General features: G+C 49.6%; 1 protein-coding gene across 8 annotated transcripts; it reads right to left on the minus strand.

Annotated features, from left to right (window-relative positions):
- Window positions 1-113: 113 nt before the first annotated feature.
- tjp2a (tight junction protein 2a (zona occludens 2)) lies at window positions 114-22,443 on the minus strand. Of its 8 annotated transcripts, none has more exons than XM_062478406.1 (24): window positions 22,279-22,443; window positions 17,689-17,827; window positions 12,360-12,413; window positions 10,540-10,664; window positions 10,134-10,236; window positions 9,187-9,922; window positions 8,854-8,957; window positions 8,326-8,479; window positions 7,072-7,183; window positions 6,542-6,672; window positions 6,080-6,164; window positions 5,797-5,947; window positions 5,210-5,318; window positions 4,876-5,095; window positions 4,609-4,793; window positions 4,379-4,474; window positions 4,128-4,207; window positions 3,634-3,844; window positions 3,323-3,423; window positions 2,943-3,164; window positions 2,543-2,644; window positions 2,033-2,296; window positions 1,465-1,550; window positions 114-1,217 (listed from the first exon to the last, which is right to left on the minus strand). In XM_062478406.1, exons 3-24 carry the CDS (start codon window positions 12,402-12,404, stop codon window positions 1,052-1,054), a joined length of 3,588 nt encoding a protein of 1,195 aa, XP_062334390.1. In that variant the 5' UTR covers window positions 12,405-12,413; window positions 17,689-17,827; window positions 22,279-22,443; the 3' UTR covers window positions 114-1,051. The 8 variants fall into 8 exon arrangements, 7 of the variants coding, with proteins under 7 accessions (XP_062334390.1, XP_062334388.1, XP_062334387.1 ...); XM_062478404.1 differs by having other exon boundaries at window positions 12,360-12,416; XM_062478403.1 differs by lacking the exons at window positions 17,689-17,827; window positions 22,279-22,443 and adding an exon at window positions 16,522-16,694.
- Window positions 22,444-22,522: the final 79 nt, after the last annotated feature.

Here is a 22,522-nt window from a genome sequence, read left to right on the forward strand (position 1 = left end):
CTCCAGAGACGGTTGTAAAAAGTCGTCCACACCTGGTGTGAACCTCATGGCCACCTGGGTCAGGCAGAATATGAATAACAACTGTCCGGCTTTCAAACAATAAAAGACACGAGTAACAATTATTTATTTGTATTTATTCCAGAAATTTGAGTACTCGGATCAATCAAGAATCAAACATTCAGTATAAAGAAACAGACATGAAGACGTATATCGTGACTGGTATAAAAAGATGAGCGTCTCTGAGTATATGCGCATATATATATATACACGCATATATATATATATATATATATATATATATATATATATAGTATACGCGCAGGAGACGCCAGAACAGTGACTGTCTCAGATTATATGAAACTAATACACAAAAAAAGAAATAAAACTGCTATTTTTTTTTTTTCTCAAACCATACCCGATGGTTACAACATAGACCAAGAGCTTCATGCTTGTTTGTCCTTTCAGTGAACCGACATCCCCAAGCTTTCAGATTGTAAGGCATTTTAAAACTTGCTGGTTCCCATACAGAATGATCCATAAGCACCACCCCTCAACACGGAGGAACACAATACATCTGGATGGATGAAGTAACATTAGAAACATAAAGACAGACACTCCAGCCTCTAGCCAAGCGTTGGCAGATCACAAAGAGCAGCTGTAGCTAAATTTAGTTGCATAAGCTGTTTTATACTGCATCGGATACGTGAATGGAAGGTAAAAGATAAATACACTGAAAATGTCAGGTTTATAAAAATAACAACAGTGGGGCACACATACATACAGACTCTACAGGGTAAGCGACTTCCATCAGTAAGCATTTGTGATGACTCGGAGAGGCCAGGGAGAAGGAGAAATGGCCTGGTTGAGATCAGTACCGTCAGTTAAGACACATTAGAATCTGGTCATATCTCGACCCGCCACCAGGCGGGGCTAACAGAGCACAGGACACGTCCTCGTCCAATCATATCTAAAAGACTTTTCGGACACAGCAAGTCCCTGATTGGAGGAGAAGCAGAAGAAGGTGGATCTTAGGCAGGCGTCTGTTCAAACTCTACAGCTCTGTGTCTTTGTATTTCTGCGGGTTGCTATAGTAACCACGTCTGGTCTGGTCGGCGAGCTGGCGCCGGTACGCCTCCTCGTCGTCATGGTACTGGCCGCGGGACTCGGAGTACGGGGGCCTGGAGGGCGGTTTCTGGGGCTCGGGGTTGGAGCTGGACCTGAGAGAGACACAGCAGGACACATGAGAGCTCTTGGATCCTTTCATCACATGCAACGCACTTACAGCGTATTCTCTCTGAAATATGAAACTATCTTCCTATGTCTGTTTCAATGCAATTCCTCAAAAGGTCAAAAGACTCAACGTTGGAGCTGCTGTCGCTAGCTGTGAGTGCGAGGCTGGCGTGGTCTTACCCTATGGGCTGGGTGCTGTGGCTAGCTGTGAGTGCGAGGCTGGCGTGGTCTTACCCTATGGGCTGGGGGCGGTTCAGGTTGGGCTTGGGCAGCTTCATTGGGACCGCATAGATGTCTGGGTGCTTCTGGGCGATTTCCAACTAGAGAGAGAGGGAGGGAGGGAGAGCGTGGAGGAGGGAGGACACAGAGAGAGAGAGAGATGGACAGATGGAGAGAAAGAGAGGGAAGAGGGAGAGAAATAAAGTAACAGAGCAAGACAGTAAGAGAGCAGACAACAGAAAAGAAAGAAAGAGAGAAAGAATGAAAAGAAAGAGAAATACGTTTAGTCTCTCGGTTTATGATCCCCGTATGTTCTCCGTGTTCCCCCGCCAGCAGGGCTGGGGAGTCCCAGGCGGTACTGAGGAGAAGCAGGCGGTACTGAGGAGAAGCAGGTGGTACTGAGGAGAAGCAGGTGGTACTGAGGAGAAGCAGGCGGTACTGAGGAGAAGCAGGCGGTACTGAGGAGAAGCAGGCGGTACTGAGGAGAAGCAGGCGGTACTGAGGAGAAGCAGGTGGTACTGAGGAGAAGCAGGCGGTACTGAGGAGAAGCAGGTGGTACTGAGGAGAAGCAGGCGGTACTGACCCGCGCCTGCTCGGCCTCCTGCAGCTCCAGCATCCTCTGGGCCCGGGCCAGGTGGTCCATCTGCTCGAAGGCCTTCACCTTCCCCATGAAGGAGCGGCTGGCCGGGTCCTCCCCGCCCTGGCTGGCTGGAGCCTGGGGGAGGTGGGGGAGGCTGGGCTTGACGGCCACGGGGGGAGGAGCCGGCTTGGTGCCCCCAGGGGCTTCGCTGCTGATGGTGCTGCTGGAGTGGGAGTCGTAGCCGCGGGCGGAGTCACGGACCCTCACCTGGGAGAACCACCCGGACCAATAGGAGGGGAGGTGTTAGTAGACACGCCCCACAGGGCAACATTTGGGGTGATGTTTGGGCTGAGTGTTAGGTGGTGTGTTGGTGAAGGTTGGGGTGAGGTGTGGGTTAGGGTGAGGTGTGGGTTAGGGTTAAGGTTGAAATGAGATGTGGGTTAGGGTGAGGTCTGGGGTCATTGAGAGAGAGGGTAAGAGAGAGAGAGAGAGGTTTAGGGTGAGACGTCTCACCTTGGGGGGCTCAGGGACAAAGGAGGGGGGAGGGCTGGGGTCTCTCAGGACCTCCCTGCTCCCAGACCTCCTCATGCGTGCCGGGGGGACAGGGTGGGGCTTCTACAGGGGGCAGGGGGAAGACGGACACACTGGATGAACACAATCACTCTCTATGTGTGAACACAACATTAAAACCATGACAAGGACATGTTTGACTAGATGATGGGTCTAGATGATGGGTCTTTATGGGAGTTAGAAAGATGGTAGAAGTACCGCACAGCTAGGACAGTCGAAACCATCCATACGAATCTCACACGTGACATAGAACGACACAATGACCATTTGACGTTGAGTGACACGTGACTGACAGATGATTGACAGGCGGTTGACGGCATGATTGACAGGTGTTTAGGCCCACCTCCTCTGGCAGCACGGGCTCCGAGGAGCGGCTGATGGCCGACACCTGCGGCTCGTCCATTGGCTCGTCCAGCTCGTTGTCAGTGTAAGCCCCGCCCTCGTCGGCTGTGTCCTCGAAGTCGCTGGTCAGCCGGCTGTCCATGCTCAGGTAGTCAGCTGACATGGCCGACAGGTAGGACATTCGGTCGTCATGGAGATCCAGGTCTTCCTCTGAGCCATCCAGCTGAGAGGGAGGGAGGGGGAGAGAGGGAAAAAAAGAAAGAGGGAGGGGTGGACAGGTAGAACGGGAGGAAGAGTGTAAGAGAGGTGATTACAAAATGATCAAAAACACAGCTTTCAATGACGGAATCAGTTACAACACACACACAAGCACAAACTTACCTTGCCCTCACAGACCCACACAGCTCTCTCCTGCTGTTCTCGGACTGAGTCCTTCAGGCTTCCGTACCAGGCATCATTCACAGAGTTCAGATCCACAGTAGCTGGACAGAGAAGACAAGGCATCAGTCTACACATGACAACAATTCCTGAGTCTCCACAATGCAGCTACTATAGTTACAGCTACGTAGTTACATGGTAGCTAATGTAACCTTAACGTAAAGTGTTGCCAGCATTTCTGCTAAATAAATAACAGGTCAAAGAGTAAGACAAGTGTCCAGGAAGGAGGAGAAGGGGGGGAGGGAGGGGCGTACAGGTGAAGAGGTGTCCGCAGGTCTTCCTCAGCTTGACCGCCTGCTCGTACAGCTTGCGGGCGCTGCGGTTGGAGCCGGGAACCAGGCGGTTCCTCATGGCCTTCACGCCCTGCTTGCTGTCCGGGTTGAGGAGCACCACGATGGGGTACCACTGGGTGTAGTTCAAGGTGTCCACTGCCTTGGGGGTCACGTCCAGGAGGGCGTGGAGGTCCTGAGGGCGCGGAGACAAGGATAATAAGTTGCCTGTTAATGATGATACTGATGTGAAGAACGGGAGGAGGGTGGGGCTGGAGGGTGGGGCTGAGGGGCGGGGCCTGGAGGGCGTGGACATAATGTGGCTTGTGAAAGGTAAGCCAAGAGGATGAGATGGCTAAGGGATGATGTAGAAATTAGACATGTTGGTAGTGACAATGTGGTTGCTGTGAGAATGTGGTTGCTGTAAGTTCAAGAGGCTGATGATGGTGATGATGATGATGGTGGTGGGGGCGTCTTACCTGTTCAATGATCTGTCGGATGGTGTTCAGTCTCACCACCCCTGAGGACTTCTCACTGCCAGCATCCTTGGGCTCAGTCTCTGTTAGAAACACACAAACCCAGCAGTCACATACAGCCTCGCAAAAACCCACCCGTCAGCCCTCCAGAAACACACATAACCCACCCTCACCCCTCCAGAAACACACACAACCCAGCCCTCACACCTCCAGACCCAGTACAACAGAAAAACACCCACAAAGCAGTCACTCACTGGCTATGACAAACTCCTCAGGAAGGTCATTGGCCAGTTTCTCGTTGGCGGCGTCAGCGATGGGTCCGAAGAGCACCACAGGTCTTCTGAAGCCAGCTGAGGACAAACAAGATCATGTGAAAGTGTTACTGCAAGTCCCTTTGGAAAAAAAAAAAAAATCTACTAAACGAGTGACAGTATTCTTGTGGGAATGCTCTCCAGCTGGGCTGGGACGGCGTCTCTTGGCCCACCCTCTCGTAGGACCACCCTCTCGTAGGCGGGGAAGCGCGTGGTGAGGGGCGTGGCCGTCAGGTCCTCCCGGCTCTTCCGCAGGTCCTTCTTCTTGGCCGCCCTTTGACCTCGCAGCCTCCAGAAGTCTCCCCTGTCGTTGGCTGCTACCCTCTGGGCGTTCTGGACGTTGGACATCTGCTCGGCTCTGGGAGGGAGGAGAAACATGTCAAACACTTGTTGAAGATGTAAACACACACACACACACACACACACACACACACACACACCTGCTCTTGTTAGGGATGATGCCCTTCTCCAGCAGCTGGTTGTCCTTGTCCGTGCGGATGGCCAGCCAGTTGCCCAGCTTGCCGTCGTACAACGTGTCCACCACCTTGAAGATCTCCCCCCTGGAGAAGGGCAGGCTCTGGGGGGATTCCTTCTCGTACTCAAAGTGTGTCCGGATGAAGAAGGAGTCTCCTCTGCCTGAGGCCAGGATGTCCTGGTAGACTGGAGCACACACACACAAACACCACTTCTGATTCCCGATTGGACTGTCTAATATGGGTCATCAAGTGATTGGTAATGTGTGTGACATGTGCACAGCCGGGAGGTCTAACACACCTTCAGGCTTGCTCTGGGCCAGGATAGTGACTTCCTCTCCTTTAGGGACCTCCAGCAGGTAAAGCACAGCATCCTCTCGTACCATCCCTCTGAAGTCCATGCTGTTCACCTGAGCGCACACACACACACACACACACACACACACACACACACACACACACACACAGGGACGCCATGGTTAGTGTGTGTGACCCTGGTCTATCTGTCATGATCGTTCTGATGATCTCTCTGTGTGTGTGTGTCTCCCTTCATGATGTGTCTGTGTTTGTGTGTGTGTACCTTCATGATGTGTGTGTGTCTACCTTCATGATGTGTGTGTGTGTGTGTACCTTCATGATGTGTGTGTGTGTGTGTGTACCTTCATGATGTGTGTGTGTGTGTGTGTACCTTCATGATGTGTGTGTGTGTGTGTGTACCTTCATGATGTGTGTGTGTGTGTGTGTGTGTGTGTGTGTGTGTGTGTGTACCTTCATGATGTGTGTGTGTGTGTGTGTACCTTCATGATGTGTGTGTGTGTGTGTGTACCTTCATGATGTGTGTGTGTGTGTGTGTGTACCTTCATGATGTGTGTGTGTGTGTGTGTGTACCTTCATGATCTGGTCCCCGGTGCGTAGCCCCTCCAGCTCAGCAGGGCTGTCCTCCTGGACGCCAGCGATGAAGATGCCCACGTCGTTCCCCCCGGCGAGCCTCAGACCCACACTCTCCCCCTTCTGGAAGAGCACCATCACTGTGTTGGGCCTGGAGACACACACACAGATCATGAAGGTAGGTCACACAAGTACAGCACGTCATATAACCACACACACACACAACTACACAGTATGTCTCACACACACACACACACTCGCCATTCTGACAACACACACCCACCCATAGATCTCCTGGTCCTCCAGACTGGGCTTGAGCAGGGTCTTGGGGGCAGCACGCAGTTTGGGAGCAACAGTGACAACAGGTGCTGTGGAGGAAAACATAACAATATAAGTCCAGGTTTGTATTACGTAAAGCTCCAAAAACTATTTAGCGCTCAAATTAATGCAAATACATTTCTCGCTCGCACTGCTTGTTGTCCCTATCTACACTCACATCTAACCGATACTAGGACATAGGTTTGGGCTGAGCTCCACATTTTTACAACGTCTGGCTCCGCCCCTGCCAACCGCCACAAATATAACACATTCTGTGGGAAACACTGTCCTGGTATGTTAGGGCTGATACGTGGTTCTAGCTAGGTTCTAATCCCTTATGTGATGGTGCGTTGGTTCTAATCCCTTATGTGTTCATACGTGGTACAGGGTTACAGGTGTTCTGGAGAGAGAGAGCCGGTCTGGGCACCTGGGGGCGTGTCCGGGCGAGGCTCCTCCCTCTCAGCAGGCAGGGGAGGTATGTCATCCACAGGTCGGTCTGGAACTCTGAAAGGCGTTGCCTTGGCGCCCATCTTTGCAAGGCGGCTAGGAGGATCGTCCCTGATGTGGTATAGTGATCATGTGACAATTTCGTACATCGACAGTATATATTATAGACTATTAGGTCCGATTATTGTAAACTATTAAAAACTCAAACTAAACTACATTTAAACGACCCTAACAAGCCTAACTCTGGTCATGCAAAATGCGATGTTTGAAGTACAGTAGACCAACACTGCTACAGTGCTGTAACAGTTTAATATCTGTGTACTGGAATAAACTGTGTTACCATCCCACATGAAAACACATGTGCCTGCGATAAATGTTTCTTTTTAAATGCTTTGAAGCGATTCAGGTTCAGTCTCAGTTCTACTCAGAGCAGTGAGTGTGTTTGGGAGGGCAGTGTAGTCTGAGTGTTCCTCCAGTGTTGACGTCAGGAAGCAGGAAGTGACTGCTCACCTGGGCTTCTCTCGGAGCCTCTCATTGGAGGAGTGGGAGGACAGGTCGGAGGGCACGGCACGCCGGTCGTCCTGCGGCGAGTAGGAGCGGTACGACTCGATCTCGGAAAGATCTGGAACACAGAACGTCACCGGCGTTTTAGGACTCATCACTCTGCCAGGTGGATATGGAGCTGACCACAGACACTCCAGAGAAAGAGAGGGAGGGAGAGAGAGCGAGCAGTATCTCACCCCAAACAGAGGCAGAGGGGAGGGGGATAGAGGTAATATCCACCCAATACTGGTCACGAGGAGAGAGAGAGAAAGTGACAGAGGGAAAGAGGTCAAACCAAAGCACAGCCAGGCCAGCGTGTCTGACAGCTGAGCTGCCCCGTGTCTCAATAGAACCTCACTGCTCCTGTCCAAACCTTAGAATATGCCAGGCACACAGGCGCTTCTTTCCGGACCAGAACATAATGAAATTCCGTCATATCCAATTGACGGATTATAAAGGTGGATTACATTACTATGCCCACACGCACACACACCCACACACAGTTTCCCAAGCGCACACAATCTCACACACCCACACAAGCTCTCACTCATACACAAAGTTTCCCACACACACACACACCCACAAGCTCTCAGTCATACAGTTTCCCCCACACACACATCCCTAAATCAAATAAAGTGGGTCACAAATAACTGAAGCGAAGCCCCCCACAGGGCCCAGGATCAGCTCTGCTCTCTACCCCCCCCCCCCCTCTCACGCCTGGGCCAATCACAGGGTGTGCTAATAACACGTGATACTTTTAAAAACTGCCAAAACCAATCAGTAGAGAGGCTATTGTCTTTATTGTGTGGTGCTGAGGTAGAGCAGGTCTGCCCCAGCTCAGATGTAAATACACATATGTGTCATTTAATCTCCAAACAAATGAAAGTCTATGTCAGCTGAACAGAGAACTATCCAGAAATAACAGAAACCAAACAACATAAAAGAAAAATATGAAGGGTGAGTGTCACAGATCGTGTGACCTTTTTTCGGTTTTATTATCAGACACAAAACAGAAACAGAAAAAGGACACACCAGAGAGGAACACATGCATGGCCTTCCCTCAAACACACTCCGGTTAGAACCCCCCTCCCCCCCCCCGTTTACATGTTAGTCTAGGCCGTTACGACGGGACACGGAGAGTGACGGGCTGGACGGGTTCAGAGAGGGGCGGTCACATGGGGTAGGAGCAGCTGGCTCGGAGTGTGGCGGTGGGTCTCTCACCATCGATCTCAGAGTCGCTGTCGGCCAGCGGCGGGATGCGGATCAGGACCTGCCGCCGGTCACGCTGGACCACCAGCTGGAGGCGGCCGCGAGACTTCTCAATCAGCCTGCCCGCGTCCCCCAGGGACAGGTTCTCTGTCACCGTGCCGTTTATCTGGGGGAGGGAGGGAGAGGAAGAGGTATGGAGGGAGAGAGAGGGAGAGAGTAGAAGAGATAGAGAGAGGGAGAGAGAGAGAGTAGAAGAGATAGAGAGAGAGTGAGAGAGAGAGTAGAACAGATAGAGAGAGGGAGAGAGAGAGTAGAAGAGATAGAGAGATGGAGAGAGTAGAAGAGAGAGGGAGGGAGAGAGAGATGAAGAGAGTAGAAGAGATAGAGAGAAGGAGAGAGAGGGAGAGAGATGGAGAGAGGCAGTGCAGGGAAAGGGAGAAGAAAGACCAGGTAGAACAACAGATACATCTCCAGGTCAGTCCAGAGGGGCAGACATGGGTCCCTCCAGCCCCAGGGGGGGCAGCTGTGTCTGGGGCCTACCTTCAGGATGATATCCCCCTCCTGGAGGTTGCCGTCCCTGCAGGCCAGGCCTGTGCTGGTCATCTCCTTAATGAACAGCTGGCTGCCCAGTCGAAGGCCATACTCTACAAACACATCACACACACACACACACGTTTGAACATGGGCTGGGAAAACAAACCAACTAACCATAACGGTTAGAGAATATGTTTTTTTCAGGTCACACTAGTATACAAAGCGTCATCCCCGTTGGGTTAGACGTTAGAGAACAGACCCTGGGACATGTAGATCTGTAGTCAGACGGTGTACCACTAAGGTCTACCCCTCCCCACATTCCAGAGGCAGAGCACTGACCTTCGTTGGGCCTGTTCTTCAGCAGCAGCACGTTCAGGGGTTTCTCCAGGGGGTCGTGGTCGCGCGGGGGGGGGCAGGCCATGGGGATGGGCATGGCGGGGGGCGACGGGGAGCGCTCCAGGCGCTCTCTGCTGCCGGCCCTCCTCATCGGCTCCTCCTGCCGCGCCTCGTACTTCCTGTGGTCGCGGTCGCTGGGGATGCGACCGCGCTCGAAGCTGTGGTCGCGGCCGCGGTCGGGACTGGGAGGCCCTCGGTAACGCGGGTCGGGGCTCTCGCCGCGGTCCAACGTGTGGTCGCTTTTGTACCGCCTGTCGGGGCTGTGGTCGCGGTCCAGCATGCGTTCGCTGCGATAGCGCCGGTCGGGGCTGTGGTTGCGGTCCAGCGCGCGGTCGCTGCGATAGCGCCGGTCGGGGCTGTGGTCGCGGTCCAGAGTCCGACCTTGGCTGCCGTCTCGTCTGAAAGCGCGGTCAGGGGCGAGGTCGCGCTCCGTGCTCCGGCCCCGCTCCTCGCGGCCGTAGTCCCTCTCTCGGGTCTGGTAGCCCGAGTCCGTGTAGCCTCCGACCCGCTCCAGGCTGTGGTCGCGGTCCCGGTCGCGGTCGGGCAGGCCGCTGCGGCTGCTGTACAGGCTGCGGCGGTCCTGGTCGTAGTCGTCGTTGTAGTCGTTGCTGAACACGCGGTCGTCGGGGGAGGGGTCACGCTTCAGGTTCACCGGAACTTTCCGCGGCCGCTTGACTGTCTATTGGGATTCAAAAAGCACGTCCGGTCGATGACACGAAACACACTTTTTCCATGCGTCACTAAGGTTAACTTTCAACAGTTTCTAAACTACGACACTGACACAGTCTTTAACCTTAACTATCAGACTATGGACAGAATTAAGAAACCAACACACTGATAGTTTACAAAACACAGATTCTGAACTACCATAATTGACAGACAGAACTTACTATCTTGGCTACTTTTCCACACTTCCTGAGGGTCTGTACAGCGAAGCTGTGGAACACGCCCTCCATGGATGTGGCATTCACCTGGATCACACGGTCACTCTCACTGCACAACACACAAACAATAGACACAGCTTGACGTGATCCAGACTGAATCAAGAGTAACATGTAGATGAGGGTGGGGCTCAATGGTAGAGCACTTGACTGCAAGTCAAGAGATAACGGGTTTTTTTACCGTACATAGCTTTGGATAAAAGTATCTGCTAAATGAATACATTATTTAGGATTATTGTTATGACAGCTCAGGAGGTAGAGCACTGTGACAGCAGAGCACAAGGTCAAAACTAAGCTACAAGTAAGACAACCAATCATGCTATGTCCCTGAGGTTGATTGACAGGAGGTACGTACAATAGAAGACCATCAGCAGGCCCTCCTTGCAGCACGTCAGACACCACTATGGACATCTCTCCGCTGTCGTCGTTGGGGTTGTCACGCCCCCCCGACACCGCAATGCCGAAGCCCATCTTAGGGTCCTGTTAAGAGACATACATACACTGTGCTGTTTGTAGAGAGATACTGTCTGTGAACTAATGAATGTGCGTACATTACTATTGTCAGATGATAATCTGTTGGTCTTCAGTGTGTGTGTGTGTGTGTGTGTATTTCTGCACGTGTCCTGTGTGTAGGTGTACTTTTGCGTGTGTGTGTGTGTTCCTGATGCTCCTCGCCCACCCCTAGCCTGGCCCGGTAGTGTGTACCTGCTCCTGCTTTGGCCAGAGATTAAAGCAAGAGATTTGATGAAGCCCATCACCCTCCCCCTCCCTCTCTCCCCCCCCCCTCCCCATCTCTCCCCCATCTGTACTAACTATCACCCTCTCTCTCCCCCCCATCACCCTCCCCCTCTCCCCCCCCCCCTCCCCATCTCTCCCCCATCTGTACTAACTATCACCCTCTCTCTCCCCCCCATCACCCTCCCCCTCCCTCCCCCTCTCCCCCCCCCCCTCCCCATCTCTCCCCCATCTGTACTAACTATCACCCTCTCTCTCCCCCCCATCACCCTCCCCCTCCCTCCCCCTCTCCCCCCCCCCCTCCCCATCTCTCCCCCATCTGTACTAACCATCACCCTCTCTCTCCCCCCCATCACCCTCCCCCTCTCTCCCCCATCTGTAATAAAACAACCACCCGGCACATCTGTTCCTAGGCCAGATGGTCAGGGAGAAACAGAGAGTGAGAGACAGAGAGAGAGAACAAGAGAGAGAGAGAACGAAAGCGATGGAACTACAAAGAAAAGCAGGAGTGAGAACAAGAGAATGATAAATGATGAAGAGAAAAAGAGAGCGACTGGCAGTGAAAGTAGGAAAGCTCGCTTATACATAAACAGGAAGTGACGCGTGAGGCAGAGGACGAGAATACCAAGACGACTGTAGTCAAAGAAGAACTTGGTCAAATGAGGACAGAGGAGAGATGATGGATGGATGGAGGAGAGTGACACGCTGACAGCTGGCAGAGGGCAGGGGTCAGGGAAGTGGAGGAGAGCGGCTTTCCAGGAGCAGAATCTCAGAACATGAACCGACATGAGATCAGCATGATTAAGCAGGCAGGACATGTGTTGAGTGTGTGCGTGCGAAAGAAACAGGGTCACATGATCTTGGAAAGCACGGTGACCCAGTTCACTAGACAGCAAGTCATGCTAAAGTCGACAAACATGACTGCTATCAGTATTAACATAGAAAAGGCAGCATTACAGCAGTAACAGTGATATAGTACTATACCAGGCTCTCACTACAGCGGACTGTTACCTATCTGCCGCACAGCGTGGCCGTGCTTCAAATGCATGTCACACACCTATACACTTCTGGGCTCAGATTGGGCTTACACGTCCATACACACTCAAACACCTGAGGCTCCCTCTCAACTTTGGAGCCAAGAAAAACAATATGCACGCGGCCATTTTGAAAAAATAACCCACTCGTGGATAGGGATGGCACTGGAAGGCGGCACAGAGCCAGTGAGACTGAGGAGGAAGAGGAGGATGAGGAGGAAGATGAAGCGTAGGAGGAGGATGAGGAGGAGGAGGAGGAGGAAGAGGAGGAGGAGGAAGAGGAGGAAGAAGAGGAGGATGAGGAGGAAGATGAAGCGTAGGAGAAGGATGAGGAGGATGAGGAGGAAGAGGAGGAAGAAGAGGAGGAGGAAGAGGAGGAAGTGTAGGGGCGCGAAGTCAGACTCACCCGCTGCAGCGTCACAGTGTACTGCTCCCACACCGTCTCCTCCATGACCGGGTTCTGCTGGGAGAGAGAGAGACACAGGCACGTCAACCAGCCAGGAGGGGGGAGGGTTCCAGACACACATTTCACTGGTACCTTCACATGGAAGCCATGGTGAAACTGCTAAAACAATGGTTCCCAATCCTGGTCCTTCTGGGACCCCCTGCCCAGCATGGTTTTGATGTTTCCCTTCTTCCAACACACCTGGTTTAAATGAATAGGTTGTTAACACACTTCTGCTGAGTTGATAATGAACTATTCATCTGAACCAGGTGTGTTGGGGCAGGGAAACATCGAAATCATGCAGGGCAGAGAGGCCCGAGGACCAGGGGTGGAAAACTCTGAGCTAGACCAGTGTGGAAAGGCTTAGTGCCCTAGTGCTGCCTTCAGAATTTTTCAAACTTATTTTAAAATAAGTTGGAAAATGCTTAAAACAATAGACAGGTAACACACACACGCCGCTGTACAGCTTGCAATGATTCACACCACTGAACACACTCAGCTTACCTAACGGACGAGACGAGCCATCTGACATCTCACCCACACAACACACACACACACACAACCTTTTGGCTTTACCTAACTGACTAGACTCTAGACAAGTCAGCTGTCCACTCACCCACTCCTCAAAAACTCAACCACAGTTCAACTTCCCTCACTTTTCCCAGCAACACACAGCATTGGTCTACCTGTCTCTTCACCAAACCACCTTTCTGCCTGCCTGCCTGCCTGCCTGCCTGCCTGCCTGCCTGTCTCTCCACCAAACCACCTGTCTGTGTCTGCCTGCCTGTCTCTCCACCAAACCACCTTCCTGTCCGTCTGTCTCTCTGCCTGTCTGTCTGCCTCTCTAATGGCGAGCCAGTCACTTACAAGCCCCTGCAGGATGCGAATGGCCTTCACAGTGTGGGCCCACTTCCTGTGCAGGTGGAGGACCGTCTTCATGTTCCTTCCTGTCCGTCTGTCTGTCTGCCCGTCTGTCTGTCAGCCCGTCTGTCTGTCTGTCTGCCCGTCTGTCTGTCTGTCTGTCTGCCCGTCTGTCTGTCTGCCCGTCTGTCTGTCTGCCCGTCTGTCTGTCTGCCCGTCTGTCTGTCTGCCCGTCTGTCTGTCTGTCTGCCCGTCTGTCTGTCTGTCTGCCCGTCTGTCTGTCTGCCCGTCTGCCCGTCTGCACGTCTGTCTGTCTGCACGTCTGTCTGTCTGCTTTTCTCTCTCTGTCCGTCTCTCTCTACCTCCAGTGGTGCTCTGCTAGGCTGTGCCCCTCCAGCTCCTCCACAGCCCAGCCTCAGAGCCACCTCCTCCCTCCTGCCTGCATCTGCCTGCCTGCTGTTGACGTAAGAGGGATTCTGATGGCCTACATTCAGAGCAAATCCCACCGTCCAGAGACAGGGTAAACACACACACAATCGCATAAACTCTACCTCTCAAGCAATCCCATACACAAACTGTCACACAATTGCTTGCACACAAACACACACACTGGCGTGTACACGCAAATGATTAAAATACACTGAACATACCCCGTGCATAACAATAACACCGATAATCATGCTTGTTGTCACAAACGCTCTCTCTCTCACACACACAATGATGCGCCACTGAATGAAAATAGAACATACACAATATAAATCGCAAGCATTCATCCCACACAGATTAGTACACTAACTGAAAATCATCTGTTAACCAGGAATCTGTCGTATCAAACTATAAGGTGAACCCAGACACATGGATCCTAGACTACGATGCTCAGCGTCAAACTGTTGGATAAGTTGACATTTTTACTGAGCATAAACTAATGTAAAAGCTTGGCTCTGCTGACTTCTCTTGTGCATCTTGTTGAAATGGGGGGCATCCAGGTTGCCAGATCTGAAGTGTAACCCACATCTTGGGCGTCTTACAGAACAGATGAGAAGGAGTCAAGGGAAACTCCTGATAGAAACGACCACACCCTTCTGACATGACTCAACATGAGGGAACTGCGTGTATCTAGTCTGTAGTGTGGTCTGTCAGTGTGTGTGTGGGCAGGTTGTCAGAAAAGCAATACTATTGACACTACCCAGTGTTTCCCCTACCGTTATATTAGGGGGGCGCCCCGCCCCCCCAATGGCACCCCCTGCCCACCCCCTGGAAGGTCAAGTAAATAAAATAAATAATAATTCTTTCTTTTTTTTATAGCGCCAGATCAGAAAACAAGTCATTTAAGGTTACCTTTCCTATAAAACATGTCTATAGCTTGCTCTTTTATTAAACAAACTAAATGGCCTTATGTTATTTATCTTATGTACACAACGGAATGTCATTTCTGTCTCTACATGGTCAGGAGACCATGTCTCTACATGGCTACCCCCCCAAAGCTGTAAACCTAGGGGAAACCCTGCTACCTGTGATTCAGAGTGAGGGTATTGCCACATGGGCGTTGTGAAACACACCATAAAAGGAAATCTGGCAGGGAAATATTCAGGAAAACACACACGCAGATACCACACACTTCAGGAGGATGGGATTAGGAAACCTCCCAACAGTGGCTGCTCCTCTCGGTCCAGCTTCTGTCCTCCTGAGGCTTCCCTTCAGAAGCAGCTCCATCTCAGGAGCTTCAACACTGGTCGTTAGTGTTGCACGGTATACCGGTACTGGTCATGGTTGTTTTTTAAACAACTACATGTGCCGTGTCACAGAAAACTCCCTCCACTCAAAAATGTGTCATTCGTATGCTCATGTCCCCTAAAACGTTGACTTTGACTATACTGATACCAAGTTTGCAACTTGAGAGGTGTTTTGACTTTGTGGGAAGATGAACGGTCTGCATTTACCAGACAGAGTGCAATGATAACATCTCAACTACAGTATTACATTGTAGCTGTGTGGAGTTGTACTCCTGTGCCGTGTTCAACTGAAGTATGGGTGTAGCTCAGTAGTAGAGCATTTGACTGAAGCACTAAAGGTCGCAGGTTGAAATCCCCCTCTGTCACCGCTTTGGTTAAAAGCGTCTGCTAAATGAATGCTTTGCTCTCCTGTCAGGGCATGGTCACATCTCAGGGATGAACAGTGGGAGTGCTGCTGCCCTCTGGTGGTGAGGCAAGTAACAGGTTTACAGCTCTCCTCATTCATTACCCTGAATGATGAACCATCTGAAGTCGTGCCCTCTGGGAATTACGCAAGAATTTACTCACCATCACAGTTTCAGTGATGAAAACGAGAGTTTAAATTGTCAAATGAATGAAACAGCAGAAGGCGGCCTATACTCATGGGTCAGGCTTAGACGGAACACAGCCTTTAATCTCAAATCAGTCACTGGCATGGACAAAAGACCATGCAGTTCTCTCTTCTCTCTCACACTCGCAGGCGCTTACACACGCAACGGGCCACAACCAAGTTGACATAATACTGTAGACATAAAACCATGCAAGTAGACGCAATTGAAATCCACACTTTGTATGGTCATTACGTGTGCCACGTGTTACACAGCATTTTTCAACATACTAACACACTTGTTGATGAAACATAAGATAATACAGAACAACCGGGTCTAGATTTATCTACCAAACCATGCACTGCTTGAAAATCTGCTCACCTCATGACCTTAAAACTACCATGAATTAGTTGTAACAGTGCTCCCTCTAGTTGAAACAGAAAAAGCTACAGGCAATTTAAAAAATGCTGTTTTACCTTTAGCAGGCCGATATTTAATTTAGGCGGAAAACGATAAGATTAGTACAAGGTTAACTTAAAACAAGTGCCGTTAAACCAGTTAAAAAAAAAGAATAATGTCTGCCTTTTGCGAGCAACCGCGGTCATCCTCAACCACAATCAAAACGCTCGACACATATTTTGCAACATAAGCTACGAACACCACAAACCCCTAAACGGATGTTTAATTTTCCTCAAAAAAGCTGCCTACAAGCACAATAATAAGCCAACTATTATCAGATAAAGTGAAACAAGAGCTTAGAACTGAGGGACCCTTCAGTTTTGGGAGCAGGTGGATCAAACAGGCTTTCCATTCGGTCTCGTGACTTTTTTGAAACGTCTCTTTAGTGAATACACACCAAAACTAGAGAGAGATTATAACGCATTTATATTTTACACTTTGGACCAAGTGAGTACTCAAATGAAAAAATGATCGACTACTTACTTTAAAATACTGAGTCTCATATCTGCTCAAAGAGAACAGTCTCCCTCCATTAACGGGCATCATGCACTGTCACACCGACGTAAAGGACTAAATGACCGCTACTGCTGTGTCCGCAGTACAGAAGGGACACACATGGAGACCGGTAACACGGCTGAAACTCGTCTTAAACAAGATTCGTTGTCGAATAACACTTTTCGGCATATTTTCCATAGTGAGCACGAGCGCCCCAGGCGACCACATTAAGCCACATAATGTACCAAATACAAAAACGGGGTTGAAACATTTTTTGATATTTTAACAAGATTATAAAAAAACATCCCGTTTATAATAAACCCACGTATTACTCCAATGCCCATTCATTTGAAATGTTGTCCATCAAAGAACATTCGGTCACCCCAAGACGGTGTTAACTCTTGCCAAATGAGTCTGATTGAATGTGTTCAATGTTTAGAGAATAAATGCACTTCAGTTCCTATAACCAAGTTAATTTCAGTAACTGTCAAATCTGTGTGCAGTTAGATAGTTTGTTTGCCTTTTAAAATACCTCTGTGTTCGCCATAACACATACAGTATCAGTTCTTAAGCACAATGAGATACTAAATGAGAGATAGTACCGTAGAGCAATCTCTGCCATTCCAATAGCGCAATAAACATAACATCAATAGTGTCTTTCCAGGAACAGGGTTGGGCAGCTCTAGAATAGTCTGTCCAAACAGCTGCTTCCCAGTACAGCAAGAAGACTAGCCTTCCTGGTTCAAATGCTTGGTTATGGTGTGTGTGTAAGTATGTGTGTGTGTGTGTGTATGTGAATTTGCGCTGGGGGGAAAAGGGAAAGGCCGTGTGTGGGATGTGTGTGCAAGGAACAGTGGTGTTCAAACCAGGGCAAGAGGACAAGGGCCTTGGACACATTGCCAGTAGCAAACATGAGCAAGTGGAGAAAGATAAGAGACAGACATTCCACACAGATTTACCCTATTTCTATGACGGTACAAAAGCATGCATCCAAATAACTCAGTCTGCCTTTCCCATGGAGATTACTCCAATAAACTACCATGCTTAATTTAGCTGGGCTGTGAAACCAGTCCAAGCTAACCAAGCCCTGGCACTGCTGGGAGGCAGACCACACAGACAGCCCAGTGAAGATGATGAAGGGAGCTCGAGAGGTACCCTCAGAATAGCAGAGTAGCTTGGTGCAGAGAGACGACCGAGGTAGAGGTGCTGGGCTTCTTTGGTCCAGTAGAATCTGTCCCAGGAACAGCTGGACCGGAACAGGTCGGTGTTGGACTGGTCTCTACTGGGCTGGTCACTACGGAAACAGGAAAACGACTGTTACATAGGAAATGTGGTCTGCATTGATACACTTAAAAACGTAAAAAACTTGGAACAGTGGTCAAAAACGACTTTTCATATAGCTTTGATGAAAACAGCAAAGATAATGTGAAAAACAGAGATTGTTTTTGGTCAAAGGCAAAATGTCAATTTCAGTTCACCCCCAAATCCAGTTCACTGAAAAAAAGAGGTAACACAGATATCACCTTTGCTTTGACCAGACCAACACTGACCCACACACAAAACAATGCAATGCAACGCACACACACGTGTAGATACACACACACTAAGAAACACTGGGCGAGATAGCAGTGTCTGAGTGGAGATGGAACAGCATTGTGCAACATATGCTTGGAGTGAGTGAATTAAAAAAAGCGGTTGACCTTGATGGGACCTGTGACCATATGACCAGCGTGTGGTGTGGCTCTCCAACTAACCCCCTTAGTCCCAGACCTGAGCAGCTGCTGGGAAGCAGTGGACAGTCAGCCATCATCAGCGCCCAAATGACATTAATTTAGCAGATTTATATCCAGTGACATCCAGGAGTGGGGGAGGGGGTTCAATCTAGAACCTCTTGATTTGCAATAAAACTCTGTTCCACGGAACCATCCCCTTTTGTTCCATGTACAGTTATACGACATGGCACAGTGAGTGATGATACATTGGGTCATCTAAGGAGAGCTGGTACAGAAGGCCTGTGATATAATCTGCTATGTTTACAGATACAGTAGGACTGCTCACAAATACAGTACAGCTATACTATGACCTGCAGGCACTGTTACACTGAGCTGAACATCCTTCACTCTACAGTGAACATAAAGAATGCCCAACAGCAAAGAACATTCTAAAGAACAATGAACCGCGAAAAACATTCTAAAGAACAATGAACAGCGAAGAATACTCTAAAGAATGTGGAACAATGATGAACAATACAGAATGTTAAGAACAGAGAACAACAGTCTAAAGAACGCTGAACCGCGAGGAACATTCTAAAAGCAAGGCATTGATCAACAGTATCGAGACAAACATTCCAATAAGAAATGTGGAATCGCTTCAAGCAGCAATGAGAATATCCATGAAATGTAGTTCAACAAAACCAAATGCAGTTCTGCAGATTCCAAGCACATGAAGGAACTTGTAGGTCGTCATTACTCACGCACGCACGCACCCACCCACCCTCCCACACACACTCACGCTGGCGGTCTCCACAGTTTCCTGCCCGGTGGCAGCAGCTCTCGTTTGTTGAGGGGGACCACCCCCATGGCCGCCTGCATGATTGTGATGAACTTCTTAAACTTCATCTTTAAGACTAATCCTATTCCTCCACTTCATGCAGCTCGGTCCCACAACCCTTCTCACTGGCTCTGCTCTAACACATCTCACTGCCAGGCCCTGAGCACTTTGATAAAACCCCAAGACATCTCCTCGCGCTCGGCTGTCCCCGTCGCTGCTGCGCTCGCTCGCTCGCCACCGTCACACACTCATCTTCAGCGCGATCCCCTCTGCTCTGCCCACGACTACTACGGCACGGGCACCGCCCCTCACAGCCCACCTGACTCCGCCCCCCTCCGAAGGATGTCCATTTGGTTTTCCCAAAGAGACAAAAAAAAAAAAAGGGAAACAACATCCACGTTGCGGTGGGCGGAGCCGCAAGGGAGAGGTGGGGGGATCGCTGTTACGTAACCCTGGGAGATCTCTGAACATTACACTAATGAAAACCCTGTTTCGGGTGCTGCTGCTGGCAGGATAATTGTGGTACTAAGTCCCGACAGATCATGCATCGCTCCCAGCCCATCCTCCCATAATCCCCTTGCAGGTTTAGTATTCCTGTCCATTAACACCCAGGACCTCCCATCTACTACACTCACACGCCTCTAATGTAGCCTTTGCTACCCTCCCCAAACCCTCCTAGCATATCACAAACTAACATTTTCATACTATTAAATAAACACACACATGGACACACATCAACACAAACATGGACACACATCAACACAAACACACACATGCTCGGGGGTTGTGTCTTGTGTTCTGCGTCACCAGCTGACAGCACGCGACCGTGTCCCGTGACAAACACACAAACACACAACGCCCAGCCGGCTGCCAGCCAATCACAGCTCTCGCTAGGATTTATATTCCAGTGGCTTGAACGTCTGGATTACTGAGTTGGACTAGCCTTGGGAAGGGCAGACCTCCCTGCCAAAGAGCAGGGCACCGAAATCCCTAAGAGCTCCAAAGACCCAAAAAAACAGTGAGTCTATAAATAACCGCCTCTGTTTGGTTGTGGTTAGGTAACGAAAAAACATGGAGATGTTTAACAGCACTGCCTTGAACACGGACCAAGTCTGGGGGGCATGAGCGGCACAGGGAAACGGCCTCACATGGGCTCCCTCTCCACTGATCCGGTTATCCGCTGTACAGTAGAATCTTAAACCCTATATAGTTATTCCGTTCAGCAGATCAGCATGCGAGGCCTGGACCTATAGAAATCAGACATTGTATAGGAGCCTCAGATAAGCAAATTCAGGAGGAGGGACATGCATGGGCATCCGTGGAGAGGGGATGTCGGCACACGACGACTACGACAACGCTAATCCTGTAACCTCTGTCACTCTCTGGAAGAGCTCACCAGCTGGAGCCCTGTCACGGTACACAGCCACACACACACTCACATGCACACGCCCTGTCATCACACTAAACTCCCAAATATCAGAATATGTCTTGTACATTGTAATCGCTGACTATCACATTAAACCGGTAAGCCAGAGGTAAACCCATCAGGACATTCGGAACCACCAAAAGAGGGTGAAGAAAATGTTTTGTTTGTTTACTCCAAATACCATTCATCGAATCAAATCATTTCCCCTGGACACATCTTAAACCTGGGATATAGGAAACATTTTAGACACATCCCAGCACTGCAATATTTTGTGGAGGGATCAAAAACCTAATCCTTAATCTGTGATGTCTGAGCCACTATGGTGGCTCTACGGGGGAAATGGTGTTTCAAATTCTGTTCTTTGCTCATAAAATAATAACTAAAATCCATATTCATGTCAAATCGGTACGAAGTACCCTGAGATGGAGGACACAAACAAAAGCGTTGTTTGAATAGAACATCACCTCCGAGTGCATTTCTGTGTAACTCGAACTCTTAAGGAGCCCTAATGGGAAAGCTGGATAGGGGGGGGGGGGGGAGGGAGTGGTTATCCCCTGTTTGGTTGTCTTTAATTCGTTTACATAAGCAGAATGATGCCCTAGCCCTTGTCACTCCGCACGTGTTGCATTATCATAGCATTACTCTGCTGCCTACTACATTACGCAATACCATAAATTTGTCATTAAGACAGACGGAGCGACACATGCCACTGCGTGAGAAATTGTTTCAACCTTTAAAAAAAAAAAACGGTCGAGGAGAACAGAGAAGCCTAGAGCAGGGTAGCCTTCAAGCTCTAGGCTAGAGTATAGTAGTCCTCATTATGTACTCATCAATGATGATGATGACGTTTTTTTCAAAAGCTTTTTTTCTTTTTTGCACAGGTTCTTACTCATCCTTATATGATTTGAACGATTCATATAAGACAGTGGGTGAACGTGTTTCACATGCATCTGTGCAAGCATTTCATATGTATGCATATGTACGTTTTCAGTAGTATGAATGCATGTGTGAACATGTCATATGTTAACGTGTATTTAATGTGTTTGTGTAAGGACAGTCGGAATTATTTCCTAAACGGCCCCTAATATTCATTCACTATCTCACGCCTAAACCTGCAGTACCACACACCTGTTCAGACCCCGATAAAGGCTTGCCCTGTCGTCGACCATACATTTACCGATGTGGTTGTATACAAAGCCAGGCTTGCCCATTGATAACTAACCTAGAGCAGAGCGATTGACGCAGCCACACGATTGTGGCCCTCAGGGTACACCTAAACTCGCATGTGTAGTTTCACTGAGGCCTACGCGGTTTGACCTGTCACACAAAAGGAGAAACACTCAACAATAGCTAAACAAATTGAGCAGAGTTGCTCAACCTGACCCCAAAACCCTTCAATCGTGCCCTGCATGGTTGCCAACAGAAATAGCCTGGTAACTCACTCATGTTCAAACAAGACTGAATCCGTAATACTGTGAACAAACTGGATTGAAGCAACAAAAGCAACAGTGAACAACGTCCTCGGAACTAATGTCACTCATTTCTACGCGTAGATTTAGAGAAAACGTAAAAACACACGGGCCTTTGTATGAAAACTTAAATCTCACCATTCATTACAGGAAATACGACTATTTTATAAAAGTCTGACTGAAACCAAACACAGTGAACGCTAACATTCGATTACCATACAAGGCTACTCAAGTGTGCCTAGTGAGTGACTACTCAGTGACTACTCAAAAAAAGAATTTTCAGGAAAGCGTGATACGTACCGAGTGGAGGTCGAAGTTGGTAAATTATTTGCACCTAAAAAGTAGGCTGCTTGAAAAAATACTCTTTAATCCGACTTTTCAATAATTCCACACCCGAGATAGTTGTAAACACAAGGGAAGTCTGTCGCCAAGGCCTTGGATTTCCTGGTTCTAGCAGGTAAAGGCGTGGTTTTGGAAAATGCAGGTGAGTCGTACCTCCTGCACACCACGTGACCATAGAGGGGGGGAGGAGGTGCAGTTTCGA

The sequence above is a fragment of the Osmerus eperlanus genome, chromosome 14 (assembly GCF_963692335.1).
Source record: "Osmerus eperlanus chromosome 14, fOsmEpe2.1, whole genome shotgun sequence".
In the NCBI taxonomy this organism is placed as follows: Eukaryota; Metazoa; Chordata; class Actinopteri; order Osmeriformes; family Osmeridae; genus Osmerus; species Osmerus eperlanus.

Coding starts and splice junctions, on each gene's coding strand:
- tjp2a (XM_062478401.1), bottom strand. CDS start 13,337: ATGAAGACGGTCCTCCACCTGCACAGGAAGTGGGCCCACACTGTGAAG. Junction 9,923..10,133: donor GTGGAAAAGTAGCCAAGATA/GTAAGTTCTGTC, acceptor GAATCCCAATAG/ACAGTCAAGCGGCCGCGGAA. Junction 3,424..3,633: donor CTGCGGACACCTCTTCACCT/GTACGCCCCTCC, acceptor TTCTCTGTCCAG/CTACTGTGGATCTGAACTCT.